At 39.4% G+C, this 17073-nt stretch overlaps 1 protein-coding gene across 1 annotated transcript in view; it reads right to left on the bottom strand.

The window, feature by feature from the left end:
- Positions 1–17073, bottom strand: part of DTNB (dystrobrevin beta) — a 230399-nt gene that overhangs the window by 45719 nt on the left and 167607 nt on the right. The window contains exons 10-11 of the mRNA XM_079720759.1: positions 11924–12013; positions 7588–7675 (exon numbers count right to left, since the gene is read on the bottom strand). Coding sequence (XP_079576885.1) covers positions 7588–7675; positions 11924–12013 — 178 coding nt within the window. The remainder of the gene's footprint in view (positions 1–7587; positions 7676–11923; positions 12014–17073) is intronic.

Below are 17073 nucleotides of genomic sequence, written 5' to 3'. Positions count from 1 at the left end.
CAGTACTGATGGAGTGGCGTGAGCTATGAGGCAGGGACAGGTGATAAACTGGGAGGGCCCAGATCATGAAGGACCTTTTCATCATGCAGTGGAGTTTCCATTCCATTCCAAATGTGGTGTGAAGCCACTGTAGGATTCTGAACAGGGAAACATGGAATCAATTCCAAATAACATATGTACATACTCTGTCCTCAAGGAGGTGGAGCCTAACTCCCTGTTCCTTAAGCGTGGCCTGTCCATAGTGACTTCCTTCCAAAGAGGACAGTGTGGAAAGGGGACGAAAGAGTAACTTTATGTCGGAGAAGCCTGACAAAAGCTTCCTCAGCCAAGTGATCAAGGTCAACATCAACAGTGATAAGTTACGTTGATACTATATATGTATGATGTGACGTGAGGAAAATAGCACTTATCTCTTCCTCCCCAAAACCCATAATCCCAGTCTAATCATGAGAAAAACAGACAAATCCCCATTAAGGGACATTCCTCAAAACTGTCAAGGTCATCAAAAACAAGGAAAGTCAGTAATAAGCTATAATGGAAAATAACCCTATATATCGTATAGGATTATCATATATATTATCATATAGGATATAACTATATATATAGTTGAATCACTTTGCTGTACACCTGAAACTAACACAATATTGTAAATCAACTATGTTTCAATAAATAAAAAAAAAAAAAAAAAAACAAGGAAAGTCAGAGAAGCTGTCACAGACCAGAGGAGCCTAAGGAGATATGACAATTAAATGTAATGTGGTATCTCGGATGGAACCCCAGAACAGAGAAAAGACATCAGGTAAAAACTAACAAAATCTGAATAAAGCATGGACTTTAGTTAATAATAATGTATTGATATTGGCTCATTAATTGCAACAAACATGCTATACTAAGGTAAAATGTTAATAATAGGGGAAACGGAACATGGGTTATATGGAAACTCTCTGTACTAGCTTCATAATTTTTCTTTAATCTAAAATTGTTCTACAATGAAGCTTATTAAAAACAAACACTGCTTTGGCTACTAAGTGGAGGATTTACTGTAGTGGGATAAGAATGGAAGTAGGTGGACCACTTAAGAATCCAAGGGTTTGCTACTTAGTCGCATGTAAACCTTGAGTTACTTTATTTTACTATATACCTTTATTTTCTTGTCTGTAAAATGGGAATATTTATGGAAAGAGATGTGAAGAGGATCCCTTCCTCTGTTACACTAGTATTCTCTTAGGTTTAGGTAATCTCACAGAGCTCCATCATCTTTAATGAGATAGAGACACATCTGAAAAATACAGGATAAGGAACAAGACCCCACTGAGCAAAACTGGGCAAATATAAAACCAAGGAAAGCCAACATAGTCAGCAAACTGTAATCTGCTGGTATGCATTTCTGGAGCCTCCTAAAGAGAGACTGGAAGTTTCCCATCTGGATGAACTTGGCAGGATGAGTTCCAGAGAGATATGCCTGATATCAACCAGACTTTCACTGCATCCCAAGGGCAGCCTTCCCATCATCCCAACCTCGCTTAGACTAACTGGAGGGCTATGGATTATTAATACCTCTCTCACTCTCTCAAAAACCCAGTAATGTTTTTTAGGAGAGTGGTTCCCAAGCTAGCTGTAAATCAAAAGACTGAAAGTTTTCTTTTTTTTTTTGTAACCTAAAATCAATGGACCCTACTAAACCCAGAGATTCTGATTCAGTAGGTCTAAGGCAAGGCCAAGAATCTACATATATTTTAAGTGTTGCACAAAAGATTAGAATATGTAGCCAGGTTTGACAATGACTATTTTATAGGGGTTTTAAGTCATTAAATGTGTGCAAAACACCACATGAAAATACTCTTGATCTTTAATTCTAAGAAGCTGTAAGGACATTTCTGGAATGGTGCATGGGTGGAGCAGCTGACACGATGATGAGGCTGTAAAGTCCAGGACTGGGCTATGTGAAAAAAAAAAATCTCAAAAACGTGTAAATGTAGGTAGCATGACAATGGACAATGGTTTCCCTTTCCTTTCACCTTTCTTCCAAGTTTTCCATAATAAGTTTTTAATTTTTTCATAAAGAAAAAAAATTTTTTTTCATAAACAAAAACTACCTGACTACATCTAATGCTAGTGATGTTTGTGATGAAATTTAAGATTTGCTGTTATTACCATGATTTGCCACACACTGTATTTTTGTTGTTGTTGTTTTAAAATGGAATTTAGGCACTTCAGGAAAACAAATTAGCTCTCCTGGCTCATCTAAGCAACCTACAATTTCTCTATCTGAGGGTCTGCCTGAAGAGGTTTCAGTGGCCGTGTCTGCCACCTGGGGAGACGTGAGGGTCTGATGCTGGAGCATTTCACAGGGTGTAATGCCGGCTGCTAAAATGATTTAATGGTCTTTCTTGTAGAAGGTTTTTGAAAAAAAAAAAAAAATCAATACAAAGCCTATCTGGCAGGCTATAAATAAATTCTTTTGAGCACTACACCCACTTTATGCAAAGCACTTGTATTAGTGAGAGATTAGCAGATTAGAAGTCTTCTGTTTAATAGAAATCTAGTTAAGAAGAATCCTTCCTGAGAGACCCAATATTTATAAGATAACTACACTTAGGAAAATAAACTGAAGATGAAAGGGGCCATATCAGTATTTAGTCTCAAGACCATTCTAACAATTATTTTCACATGAATTAGAGAACTGGCATCAGAAACTATCAGGTGTAAACAGATTTATCTTGTTTGCAGTAAAGGAGTACTAGGATCTCCTTTTCAGGGTCAAACGGCTTTGGAGCTTTTATTTACAAATTTTAAAAAGTACTATGTAAAGTCAACAAGACTATATAATGGTATTACATAGTACTTTTTAAAATTTTAAATTAAAAATTTTAAAAATCCACCACAATGCTATTCCATTTCAAAAAATTTAATTAATGTTATTTATAAATTTTAATTTCTAAAATAACAAACATTTGTGACTGATCGAGGGCATGTGTAGGGTTTAACTAATTAAATAAAACTAGTCTTTTTCCCAGACATTTTTCCCCCCTATTCTGTTCCATTTCACTAACCTTTAGAGTTGGAATGTTAAGAGTCAGATGTATGACTTAGTATTAGATTCTCAAGGAAAAGATTTTGAAGACTAAACAAACCCAAAGGAATAAATTACGTTTTGAGAGAGAAACAAAGCAAAACTCTCTATTGACAGCTTTCATAAGTCTATTTCCCTGTGAAAAAGTAAACAAAAATTAGTACACATTTCTAAAACTAACACTGTAGAATATTGTCCTGCGAGATCTTGGCCTGCCTGTCCTAATTTCACTCCAGAACAATACTGGACCTAATGGTTTGTGATTCTTATAACCTCTCTAAGAATTCTTTGCCTGCCCCAAGGTCATAAAGATATTTTTCTATTTTCTTTTAATAGCTTTATGATTTTAGCTTTTACATTTAAAGTTTATGATATATTTCAAATTGGTTTCTGTGTATGGTGTGAGGTAGGGGTAGAGCTTCTTTCTTTTCATACAAACAGTTGTTCTTTCTTTTCATACAGATAAACGGTTGTTCCAGCAGCATTTGTTAAAAAGATTTTCCTTTCCCAATTGAATTGCTTTTGTGCCTTGTTGAAAGTCACTTGACCTTACATGTGTGCATATATTTTATGGATGATTTGCTTATCCTTTTGCCAATACCATACTTTCCTGATTACTGTGGCTTTAGAGTAAGTCTTTTTTTAAAAAAATATTTATTTATTTATTTGGCTGTGCCGGGTCTTAGTTGTGGCACGTGGGATCTTTAGCTGTGGCGTGTGGGATCTTTAGTTGTGGCATGTGGGCTCTTCTAGCGGGCTCTTAGTTACAGTATGTGGGATCTAATTCCCTGACCAGGGATCAAACCCAAGCCCCCTGCATTGGGAACATGGAGTCTTAACTACTGGACCACCAGGGAAGTCCCTAGAGTAAGTCTTGATGTCAAGTAGGGTTGAATCCTCCAACTTTGCTCTTTTCCAAAACTGTTTTGGTTTTCTAAATATATTTGAAAATCAGTTGGCATTTTGATTGGTACTGAATTTATAGACCAATTTAGGAAAATGTACCATTTGACTAATACTGAATCTTTTGAATATGGCTATACCTCTCCATTTATTAGGTTTTCTTTTATTTCTCTTAGCAATATTTTATAGTTTTTCAGTCTTGAACATCTTTCATTAAATTTATCCATAAGTATTTGATGGTTTTTAATGTTACAGTAAATGTTATTTTTCCTAAATTTAATTCTTAATTGTTCACTGCTAGTAGATAGAAATACAATCAATTTTTATATACTGACTTTGTATGCTGCAACACTGCTATAAAGTCATGTATCTGTTCTAGTAGTGTTCTTGTAGGACTTTCCTTAGGACTTCCTATATAGAATCAGGTCATCTGCAAATAATCACAGTTTCACATCTTCCTTTACAATATTTATGTCCCTTTTTTCTTGTCATGCTCCACTGACTGGGACCCCCAGGACAATTTTGAATAGAGGTGGTGGAAGTAGACATCTATGATTTGTTTGCAATATTAGGGTGAAATATTCCAAAATTTAACCTTTGTCATATAAGCTATAGGGTTTTTGTAGGTGTTCTTTACCAGGTTAAAGGAGTTTCTTCTACTCCTATGGTATTGAGAAGTTTTATCAAAAAGGGGTATTGTATTTTGACAAACTTTTTCTGCATCTATTGAAATATTATAATTTTCTTCTTTAAAGTGCTAATATGGTGAATTACATAGGCTGATTTTCATGTGTTAAATGAATTTGCATTCCTAGGATAAATCTCACTTGATCATGGAGTATTATCCTTTTATATATTGCTGAATTCAATTTGCTAATATTTTGTTAAGGATTTTTGCATCTGTGTTCATGATAGAACTTGGCCATCAACTTTCTTCTCTTGTAATGCCCTTGTATTATTTTGGTATCAGGTTATAGTGGCCTGATAAACTGACTTCTCTATTTTCTGAAAGTTTGTGCCAGATTGTTATGATTGTTATTTCTTCCTTAAACATATGATAGTATTCAACAATTAAGCCATCTGAGCTTAGAATTTTTATTTATTTATTTATTTATTCATTTATGGCTGTGTTGGGTCTTCGTTGCTGCACACGGGCTTTCTCTACTTGTGGCGAGCGGGGGCTACTCTTCACTGCAGCGCACAGGCTTCTCATTGCGGAGGCTTCTCTTGTTGCAGAGCACGGGCTCTAGGCGTGCAGGCTTCAGTAGCTGTGGCACGCAGGCTCAGTATTTGTGGCTTGCAGGCTTTATAGCACAGGCTCAGTAGCTGTGGCACGTGGGCTTAGTTGCTCCATGGCATGTGGGATCTTCCCGGACCAAGGCGCAAACCCGTGTCCCCTTCATTGGCAGGTAGATTCTTAACCACTGTGCCACCAGGGAAGTCCCTGAGCTTAGAATTTTTGAAGTTAATTATTAATTCAGTTTCTTTAACAGATTTAGGACTATTTAGATTTTCTATTTATTCTTATGTCAGTTTTGTTAAATTATATCTTTCAAGAAATTTGTCTACGTCAGCTAGGTTGTCAAACTTACTGGCAAGAAGTTGTTCATAATATTCTTATCATCCTTATAATGTTTATAGGATCTGTAGTATATCCCTTATTTCATTCCTGATATTGGTAATCTGCATTTTTTTCTTCCTTTTTTTTTTTTTTTTTTGGCACTACGCGGGCCTCTCACTGTTGTGGCCTCTCCCGTTGCGGAGCACAGGCTCCGCACGCGCAGGCTCAGCGGCCATGGCTCACGGGCCCCGCCGCTCCTCGGCATGTGGGATCTTCCTGGACCGGGGCATGAACCCGTGTCCCCTGCATCGGCAGGAGGGCTCTCAACCACTGCGCCACCAGGGAAGCTCTTCCTTTTTTTTTTTAACAGAAGTATAGTTGATTTATAATATTGTGTTAGTTTCAGGTATACAGTATAGTGATTCAGGGTTTTTGCAGATTATATTCCATTATAGGTTATTATGAGATAATAGGTATAATTCCTTGTGCTATATAGTAAATCTTTGTTGCTTATCTATTTTATGTATAGTAGTTTGTATCTGTTAATCCCATATCCCTAATTTGTCCCTCCCTGCTTCCTTCTCCCCTTTGGTAACCACAAGTTTATTTTCTATGTCTGTGAGACTGCTTCTGTTTTTGTATATACATTGATTTGTATTATTTTTTAGATTCCACATATAAGTGATATTGTATAGAATTTGTCTTTCTCTGTCTGACTTATTTCACTAAGCATAATATTCTCTAGGTCCATCCATGTTGCTGCAAATGGCAATATATTTTTACTTATTTATCTATTTATTTACTTATTTATTTATGGCTGCATGGGGTCTTTGTTACTGCGCGTGTGCTTTCCTTTCTCTAGTTCTGGTGAGCAGGGGCTACTCTTCGTTGTGGTGTGCAGGCTTCTCATTGCAGAGGCTTCTCTTGTTGTGGAGCACAGGCTCTAGGCGCACGGGCTTCAGTAGTTGTGGCACATGGGCTCGGTAGTCGTGATGCATGGGCTTAGTTGCTCCACGGCATGTGGAATCTTCCTGGACCATGGATTGAACCTGTGTCCCCTGCATTGGCAGGCGGATTCTTAATTACCGCACTACCAGGGAAGTCCCACAAATGGCAATATTCCATTCTTTTGTATGGCTGAGTAATATTCCAGCGTGTGTGTGTGCGCGCTAATCCTATCATCTGTTGATGGGTACTCAGGTTGCTTCCATGGCTTGCTTATTGTAAATAGTGCTGCTATGAACACTGGGGTGCATGTATGTTTTCGAATTAGTGTTTTCATTTTTTCCAATATACACCCAGGAGTGGAATTGCTGGATCGCATGGTAGTTCTATTTTTAGTTTTTCAAGGAACCTCCATACTGTTTCCTATAGTGGCTGGACCAATTTACATTCCCACCAACAGTGTACAAGGGTTCCCTTTTCTCCACATCCTCCTTCCTTTCTTCTTGATCAGGATTTCTAGAGGCTTATTAATCTTATCAATCATTTTAAAGAACCAAATTCTGGTTCTTTGATTTTCTTTTATTGATTCACTTTTAAAGAGGATACTGTAGATAAAATTAAAGGCCACTGCAATCCCTTCCCTAAACCAATTCCCCCACCTCCTGTCTCTGAGATATCTACTCTCCTGAGTTTCATGTTTACCATTTCCATTCCACCTGTATATTAAAGTAATGCAGGCTTCCCTGGTGGTGCAGTGGTTAAGAATCCACCTGCCAATGCTGGGGACACAGGTTCGAGCCCTGGTCCGTGAAGATCCCACATGCCGTGGAGCAACTAAGCCCGTGCACCACAACTATTGAGCCCGTGTGCCACAACTACTGAAGCCTGCACGCCTAGAGCCTGTGCTCCACAATAAGAGAAGCCATCACAATGAGAAGCCCGTGCACCACAATGAAGAGTAGCTCCTGCTCGCCACAACTTGAGAAAGTCTGCAGACAGCAATGAAGACCCAATAAAAATAAACAAACAAACAAACAAACAAATAAATAAATAAATAAAGTAATGCAAATTTCTGCTACTCTACTGGAATCCTCTATTTACTCACCATGTTTCCTGCCTCTGCAGCCAGCCGGGCAGCATAGCGAGCTATAAGCCGGTGTTCCTCGTCCAGTCGGCTAGGACTGTCCAGGACACTGCCAAGGAGATAAAAATTCAACAGGTATCTATTAAACATCCCCTACTCTTGCTTCTCTCTCAGAAAGAACAGATGGGAGAAACACTTGTGAAAAAGAATGGTAACAAAAGAAATGGAGACCTGAATCATAGATACTAATGTTTTTCTGAGACAAAGAGGATTTAGAGAAATGACGAGGCCACGCATAACATTTCTCTTCGGCAGTATATCCCTGTTGCTCTCCCACCTTCAGAGGGGACACTTCTTTTTGAATGCAAGGGCTGAGAAAAGACAGGGCATCTGTAAAGCTTGAGGGAGTGATTTCCCACCAACTGTTTTAAGAAAACCTCATGACTTTTAGATATAGGTCTTGAATTCAAAAAGCCCGAAGGAAAACTAAAGCATCATGAAAAACAGAGGGCTGAGGAAAAGTACCCTTAACACTGGCTGAGCAAAACTGAGGAACCTAAGCTAGGGCAGGCTTACAATATGGTAAATTTGGGGAAGATGCTGTCAAACGTTCCCCTTCAATGCCTCTTTCTCTTCTTTTACCATGCTTGTTCTACAACTGGAGCCCCATTTTAGGGTGAATTAATTTAGTTCATTACTCTTAACAAGAGTTCCAGCATTCTAAAAATTTAGAGATCCAGTAAGGTGGGACATCAGAAAGTGCTGTCCCTGAATAAAAGAAGGGCTCTTGGGCTTCCCTGGTGGCGCAGTGGTTGAGAGTCCGCCTGCCGATGCAGGGGACACGGGTTCGTGCCCCGGTCTGGGAAGATCTCACATGCCGCGGAGCGGCTGGCCCCTTGAGCCATGCCCGCTGGGCCTGCACATCTGGAGCCTGTGCTCTGCAACGGGAGAGGCCACAACAGTGAGAGGCCCGCGTACCACAGAAAAAAAAAAAAAAAAAAAAAAAAAGAAGGGCTCTTGAGCAGGAGGCTCGCTCTGTGTATATGTGCTGCTCACATGGAACTTCTTGCTGATTATGATTGACATCTTTAATTTAGCATGTGATGTCAACTGCTATTTATTCATATCAGGGCACTCCTAGATTAATCGGGACTGTGGCTATGTAATTCTTCTTTGTTTAAGTCTGACAGATGTTTTAAGACAACAATAATAATAATGATGACTAAGTGATGAGAGATGGCTGTTGTGGCTTGCTTCTACTTTGGCTCTAGGTTCTTGGAGTTCCACAAACCCCTGACTGGAATTTAACAGTATGACAAAATATGAAATATGAAAAAAATTAAAGAAATGAGTTCAATATTCATCAAATCTTATTATAATTACTGAGGGGAATCTGGGAAGGATGGAGTTAAATCAACAGAAACCTGTCTGGACTTTTCCTGTATGAAATCAACTGTATTTTTCCTAGATTTTTTTATTTTTTTAACCATCCTATATTTCTATCTCTGTGGCTCTTTTTTTTTTTTTTTTTTTTTTTTTTAAGCGGTACGCAGGCCTCTCACTGTTGTGGCCTCTCCCGTTGCAGAGCACAGGCTCCGGACACGCAGGCTCAGCGGCCATGGCTCACGGGCCTAGCCGCTCTGCGGCATGTGGGATCTTCCCGGACCAGGACACGAACCCGTGTCCCCTGCATCGGCAGGCGGACTCTCAACCACTGCGCCACCAGGTAAGCTCTAGGATGGATTTTTTAAAAATGTGCTGCCACTGTCACTGCCTTCTGGCAGTGACACTTCTCAACACCATATAATTTTAGGTGTGCAAACATCAGTCTCTAGCATATATAACCATTTTCTCAAAAGATGATCTTGTAATAAGAACATGCTACCATCAGTTGACTTTAATACTTTAGGGTCAAGACCCCAAGGTCAGGGCTGAACTATAATACTTGTGCCTTAAAGATGTTTGTCTGAAATAAAAGGACTATCTTTATCTTGTAAATAACAACAAAATGAACATTTAACAACACAAGTGGATACTATTATGGAGGGAACGGCAGCTTAAGAAGTGGGACTTAAAGTGGCTGACCTCTGTTTTCTGGCAAGGGACACAATAGGTTTCTCTGTGCAGAAGAGCTCCTGCTTCTCCACCACATTCCATCTCCCTAGGAAGGTCAATTTTATCTGTCATTCATACCCGAGTGTGGATGACATGATTGCTTTAACTGGCTATGCTTTCAAGCCAGAAACTAGAACTTTATGTTGATGAGAGGTTTAAAGGTCAATGAAAACTATGAGGGAAATTAGAAAGGTTCTTTATTCTTTTGCTTGAGCTGATTTTCATTCTCAGAATTAGTTAGCCAGGAAATTTCTGACTTCTTTGAGGAAGTATGAAGCTCAGTTCCTTAGACTATAAATCAAGAAGAGATGCAGTACTCACCCAATCCTCATGTTCTTCCAAGGCTCCTGGCCACCAATTCTTGCTCAGGGAGCCTAATCCCTAAGCCATAAGACTTGAGGATCTCAGTTAAACTCAGCATAAATCTTCCTGGGCTATCAGGTAGCAGTGTCTGTCTAACATTCTGCTGCTATATTCACCATGGAAATTTTTAATAACTTGGACAATTGCCCTTACTGATAATAAATAAGCTGTCCTGCCAGGGTTAAGAAAACTCTCTTCCTAGAGACCAAGGGGCTGGGATAGAGTGCTCAGAAATCATCTGCTGGATGAGGAGACACTCTGTGATACAATGCACAATTATCAGGCATCCCTCCTACAGAATAAGCCTATTAAATATAGTTGGGAGGTAGGAGAAGCCAACAGTCTAAGGCTTTAGAGATAGGTAAATGCCTAAAAGTAATAACACCACTTGGTCATACTGGGAAAACTATGCGAAATGCTATGAAGTACAATACTTAAAACAGTCCTTTTCAAGGATATATATTTTATTTTATTATTATTTTTTTAAATTAATTAATTAATTTATTTTTGGCTGTGTTGGGTCTTCGTTGTTGCACGGGGTGTTTCTCTAGTTCTGGCAAGCGGGGGCTACTCTTCGTTGCGGTGTGCGGGCTTCTCACTGCGGTGGCTTCTCTTCTTGAAGAGCACGGGCTCTAGGCGCACGGGCTTCAGTAGTTGTGGCTCGCGGGCTCTAGAGCACAGGCTCAGTAGTTGTGGCGCACGGGCTTAGTTGCTCCATGGCATGTGGGATCTTCCCGGACCAGGGCTCAAATCCATGTCCCCTGCACTGGCAGGTGGATACTTAACCACTGCGCCATCAAGGAAGCCCCAAGGATATTTTAAAGTTGATTAATTTATTTTTCTGTTATCATGGCAAATAAGAGCTTCCCATCAAGCACTGGCATGTTAAGGACAAAACTAAGATCAAAATTTAAGGCTCCAGCCTCTCTCATGTGTTTAAGTTTATAAAAATTATAGTTTTCTCTCTAAGAATAAGAATCTCAGGTTGTGTGGCACAGAGACTCTGCTGCTCTGTAAAGGGGATTATTTAAACCTTACCTGTCATTCTCCTTGCAGAATGGTGGCAGGTGTGGGCATGGACTGGGCAGGTGGCTTTGGGTCTGCCTGAATGTAATGGCACTTTGTTTGGTATTAACTCTTTTAAAGGGTTAACTTTGCTATAGTTAGTGGTTATAGTGGTTATCAAATGTTTTTCCACCATAATCCACTGAGGGATCAGTCATATTCCCATATTAACAGTAGTTTCCAGGGAAAGAGGTATGTGGGTCTATTTTAATACATATAATTATTATAATACACAGAGGTATATATAGTTTGGTAAAAGTCTCTCAGGTGACAATAACCCAATACCACTGTTGAAAATCACTGGGTTAAATAATCAACAATGATAGGTTTTGGGGAACAGATGAAGATGCAGCATGTAAAGATGTAACAAGGTGATGGTGTCAAAGCCCCCAGATAAGACAAAGTGTGCTGACCAATCCTAAACTTTGAATGTCGACAGAAAGATTTCATTATTTAGGCAAGAATGAACAGTAAGAGTTTTTGCATCAAATACCTCTGTGAATACACATCTTTGGGACCGCACATTTCTCTGAGGTTTATACACTCTTTTAAGTGTAATCTGAAGGAAGGGAACTCCACTTTAAAGAAGAATTTCTGACTATATCTTTAGGTAAGTGCCTAGGTTTGGCAAGGCTCCTTCTCTTTTAGAAGCCAATGCTTTAGCAATTATTTAAACTCCGCCAAACATAGCTGGTAGCTTCTCAAGAAAAACCCCACATGCAGAGCTTTTTCCAGCTGGCAACCCCAGGTTACAGAGCTCTCCCTCCCTTTGATCAGCCCTTGGCCACCCGCCTGCTGCTGCTCTACCACTGACCGTGCACAGTGCTGCAGACGGGCCACAAAGGAGGCTATCAGCGCATGCTCATCAGCCAAGTGACTGGGTATATCCTGGCTATACTGTAACCTAGGGACAACGGAGGCAAAGACAGAAAGCATGACACAAACACAAGCAAGAAATGAACATGGATTAAAATGGGCAAATGTCAAAGAAAAATAGAAAAGAAAATCATAATAAGGAAAACAATAAAAAACCACAATGCATAATGGAATATGCTGTTAGACCATAGGGAATACATCACACAAATCCTTTAAACAAAATCAATCCCTTAGGAAACAGCTTTGGCGGACTGACACTATAGCTCTTGAGAAGGAGAAACCAGGGAGGAGCCACCAAAGAGCCTTGCCCACCAGTTTTGGGCTCTGCGATGGATGCACCTTTTAGGAAATGCCCTCTGGCAGGAAAACTGAGGGAGAGCGGTTCCATTCAATCACTGAGTGGCCCCTTAATGCTTCTATAGCTTTTGTCGACATGTAAGAGTTTTCAGTGTTACCTCATAATACCAGTTAAACCTTTTTATTTCTATAAGGACACTGCCTTTAGCATCATTCTGTTTTCTCCCATAAAACTGGTACTTAAACCAAACTTGTTAGGATCGTATTTAATTGTAAGACAATGTTGCATATAATGAGTGAGGCTCTCTCTTATAGATGTATGGAAGGTCCTTAAGCACATGATCTTTTCTTTTTTAACTTTCTACTATAGAAGTATTAAAATGTGTGCAAAAATAGAAAGAGTAATCTAATGACTACCCTTCATGTACCCATCACCAAAGTTCAACAAAAATGAACGTTGTCAACTTGTTTAATTTATTCTTCCTTCTCCCAACTTTTTGTGCAGGAGGGGGTGGCTAGAGTAATCCCAGACAATTTATTATTTCACCTGGGAATACTTGAGCCTGTACATCTATCAGATACAGAAAGAATTTATACAACCTGAACACCATTATCACACCTAAAAAAAAATCACAAAAATTCTTTAATATCTTGGTCCGTCTGAAAATTTCCTCAAATCTTAAAAGTACCCTTTTACAGTTAAAGTCAAGATCCAAACAAGGTCCACACTTTGCGTTTGGTTGATATGTTTCTTTTATGTCTGTGTTTGATTATATGTTTCTGTTTTTAATCTATAACAGTTCTTCCTTTTCCCTGTTTCTTCCATGTCACCTACTTGTGAATAAAACAGGTTACCTTGTAGCATATCCTACATTTTGGAGGCGTCATTTAATTCATTTCTCTAGTCCCTGTGGGGTCAGATCTAGATGTTGACTAAAGTTTTTGCTTTTGTTTTGTTATTGAGAAGGGGCTAGAATCCATCATATGTAATATGATGTACTTATAAATCAAACAGGAGGCACATAACGGAATGGAATGTAAATACTGATCAGTGGATTCAGATGTTATTGGTTACATCTCTCCATTACAAAATCCTCCATCAACTTTTCACCTAATAATTTTAGCATTTACTAATAGTTCTTGCCTAAATACATTATTTCATGAGGGGTTGCAAAATGTTGACTTTCCAATTTTATCATCTTTTGCGCATTTATTAATTTCTTCTATTGTTTATTGTGGAATACTGCTCATTCAGGAAAGGTAAACCAAATGGTTGATATTTCTTATTATTTAACAACAACAACAGAAAAACAAGTTAGTGCCTTAGGAGTTTGTTTTGTTTTGTTTTGTATAATTATGGACTCATAGATTTTTTTTTTTTTTTTTTTTGCGGTATGCGGCCCTCTCACTGTTGTAGTCTCTCCCGTTGCGGAGCATAGGCTCCGGATGTGCAGGCTCAGCGGCCATGGCTCACAGGCCCAGCCGCTCTGTGGCGTGTGGGATCTTCCCGGACCGGGGCACGAACCTGTGTCCCCTGCATTGGCAGGAGGACTCTCAACCACTGCGCCACCAGGGAAGCCCATGAACTCATAGATTTTTATGTATCTGATGTGCTTTAATCCATTGCAATCATCTTTTTGGTGTTCAAACTGTCCTAACTGTGGCCAGTGGGAACCCCAGGAAGCAGGCTCTGGTGTTCTTCTGACATATCCATTAAAGCTTACTAGCTTCCTTGTTTGTACAATAAGATGCCCCAATCTCATCTTGTATATCCTGCTCCACACTTGGAATCAACCATTCTTCCAAGGATCCCAGGTTCCCTTTACTGAGAAAGAGCACTCAGAGGTCACAGTCAGGGTACTAGAGTGCTTATTGTTCTTGGGTTGTCACTGCTTCTAGGTCTTTTCAGTGGATAAAGCTAGGAAATTTTTATATTTTAGAGAGAATAAAACTAAGTTCTCTCACCACTTTCAGATGCCATTCCATTTCCTAGCTTGCATTATTTTTATTGAGAACTCATTGGAAAATTTTATCCTTGTTCCCCTGTATGTAACATGCCTTTTCTTCTCTAGCGGCTTTTAGTATTTTCTCTTTATCATTGTCATTTATTTGCGATTTGATTGTGATGTGTCTTGGTATGTTTTTCTCTGTGTTTATTCTGCTTACTTATAGTTTGTTGAGCATCTTGTATCTGTGGGTTTATAGTTTTCATCAAATATGTAAAAATTTATTTGGAAATTTGGAAAAAATTATTTCCTTGAATAATTCTTCTCTTCCCCCGTTAGACTGTTTGACATTGTCCCAAAGGTCACTGAGGCTCTGTTCGTTTTTCAGCCATTTTTCTCTCTGTGCTTCATTTTGGATAGTTTGTATTGCTATGTCTTTAAGTTCAGTGAACTTTTATTCTGCAATTTCTAATCTGTTGTTAAGTCTATATATTGAATTCTTCATTTCAGGTATAATCTTTTTCAACTCTGTAAGTTCTCTTTATTTTAAAAGTTTTGATGGAAGTAGACTATATGTGCAGAAAGTTCCAATAACATTTAAACTTGGTTCTGTTTTATTTCTCACATTTTCTCCACATTATGTTGATATTTTCTTTTATATTTTTTGATATTTATCATGGCTGCTTTAAAGTCCATGTCTGCTAGTTGTATCATGTCTGTTATTTCTGGCTCTGTTTATATTGACTAATTCTCTCCTGGTTACGGTCATACTTTCCTGCTTCTTCCTATGTCTTCTAATTTTTCACTGGATGGTGCAAATCCTGAGTATTATGTTGCTGAATGTCTGGATTTTGTTGTCTTCCTCTAAAGAATCTGGCAGTAATTTAATTTCCTTGTGAACAGCTTGATCCTTGTGAGGCCTGTGTTTAAGCTTCATTAGTGCAGAACTCGAGTAACCTTTATTTAGGGCCAATTTCACCCTGCTCCTAAGATGTGGTCTTTCTGGGGTCTTTACTGAATGCCTCAAGTGTTCAGTGATCTCTCTCTACTCTGGTTGGTTGGAACTCAAACAACTATGTGAGCTCAGGTAGTTGTTCCACTTTCAAAACTCCAGGAGTTGTTCTTTCCCAGGTAGTTGTTCTTTGCTGGTCTTGTGAAATCTCATTCTATGCAAATACAGCTTAGTTTTCAGCCAGAGACTCAAGAGATCTGTCTTCAGATTTATTGAGCTCTTTCTCTGCACAATTCCTCCTCTCTGGTGTTTTGCTCAGCAAATTCCAGCCTCCTCAAACTCCAGTCTCTACCTTCTTACTCTCAGTAAGACTGCCTTGCTCTGCTTGTATTCTGCACTATAGTTTGGCAAATGTGTTCTAGCAGAAAACCTGGGCAATCATAGGGCTCTCTCATTTGTTTCCCTTCCCTCAGGAATCAGTCCCATGCTACTTACTAATTCCTAAAAACAGTTGTTTCTTATATTCAGACCAGTTTTCTAGTAGTTTATAGTGGGAGAGCTACTCTGTTACCAGTTAGTTCACCATGATCAGGGTGGAAGTTCTCTCTGTAGTAACTTATTTTTTTTTTTTTTTTGTTGCTGTACGTGGGCCTCTCACTGTTGTGGCGTCTCCTGTTGCGGAGCACAGGCTCCGGACGCGCAGGCTCAGCGGCCATGGCTTACGGGCCCAGCCGCTCCGCGGCATGTGGGATCTTCCCAGACCGGGGCACGAACGCACGTCCCCTGCATCGGCAGGCGGACTCTCAACCACTGCGCCACCAGGGAAGCCCTGTAGTAACTTATTTTTAACATACTTTTGTAAAGTATCAGCCCACTTCAAACTAGAAATTGAAACAAAACAAAACTGCGTCTTTATGGCAGATAGATTGAGAAGTAGGCTATATAACCCTGCACACCATTACAAAGGCTTTAGTTTTTACTGTGATGTTAGAAGTTACTGGAAGGTTTTGAGCAGAAGTAAGGTATGATATATTTTAATAGGATCGTTTGCTCTAGGAAAGATAAAGTGCCAGAGAGCAAGGGAAGAAGCAGGCAATTTGAAGGCTACTGGACATTCCAGATGAAAGACAAGAGTTGCTAGGAAATAGGAGCAGCAATAGAAGTGATAATAAATAGCAAGATCTTGGATAGATTTTGACAGTGATTTTGGACAGATTTGATCTAATAATCTGACAGTTTAGATGGGAGAAGAATCAAGGGTTCTGACCAAGCAACTAGGAGAATGGGATTGCCATTCACTGAGATGGGGAAGACTATGGAAGAAGTACATTTGGTGGCAGAAGATACAGAACTCAGTTTAAAACATGCTAATTATGAAATATGTATTAAATATCCAAAGAAGATACTGATTAGGAGGAAGACTTGTGAGGGAAAAGGGAAAAGCTCAGGGAAAAGGTCTGGGCCAGAAAAATAAGTTTGGGAGTTACCTGTATGCAGATGTTATTGAAAGCCATGAGTATGGATGAGATCACCTACAGTGAGTGAACACAGACAGAAAAGAGAAGTGGCCCTTCTGGTATGTTAACATTTACAGGTCAAAGAGGTATGGAAAAACCAGCAAAGGAGGCCGAGAGGAATAGGAGGAAAACCAGAACACAGTATCTGGAGGCAAGTGCAGACAGCGTTTCACGTAGAAGGGAGTGATCATCAAATGCCACTGATAGGTCAAGCCAGATAAGTCCTGAGAATTCACCACTGGATTTAGCATGTGGAAGTCACTGGTCTCCTTGACAGGAGTAGTTTTGGTAGAGTAATGGGCAGTGAAAATCTGACCAGGGTGTGTTCCAAAGGAAATGGGAGAAGAGAAACTGGAAACATTTACTACGGAAGCAA

This window comes from Hyperoodon ampullatus (assembly GCF_949752795.1).
Source record: "Hyperoodon ampullatus genome assembly, chromosome: 15".
NCBI lineage: Eukaryota > Metazoa > Chordata > Mammalia > Artiodactyla > Ziphiidae > Hyperoodon > Hyperoodon ampullatus.
This window is presented reverse-complemented; position numbering and strand designations above follow the sequence as displayed.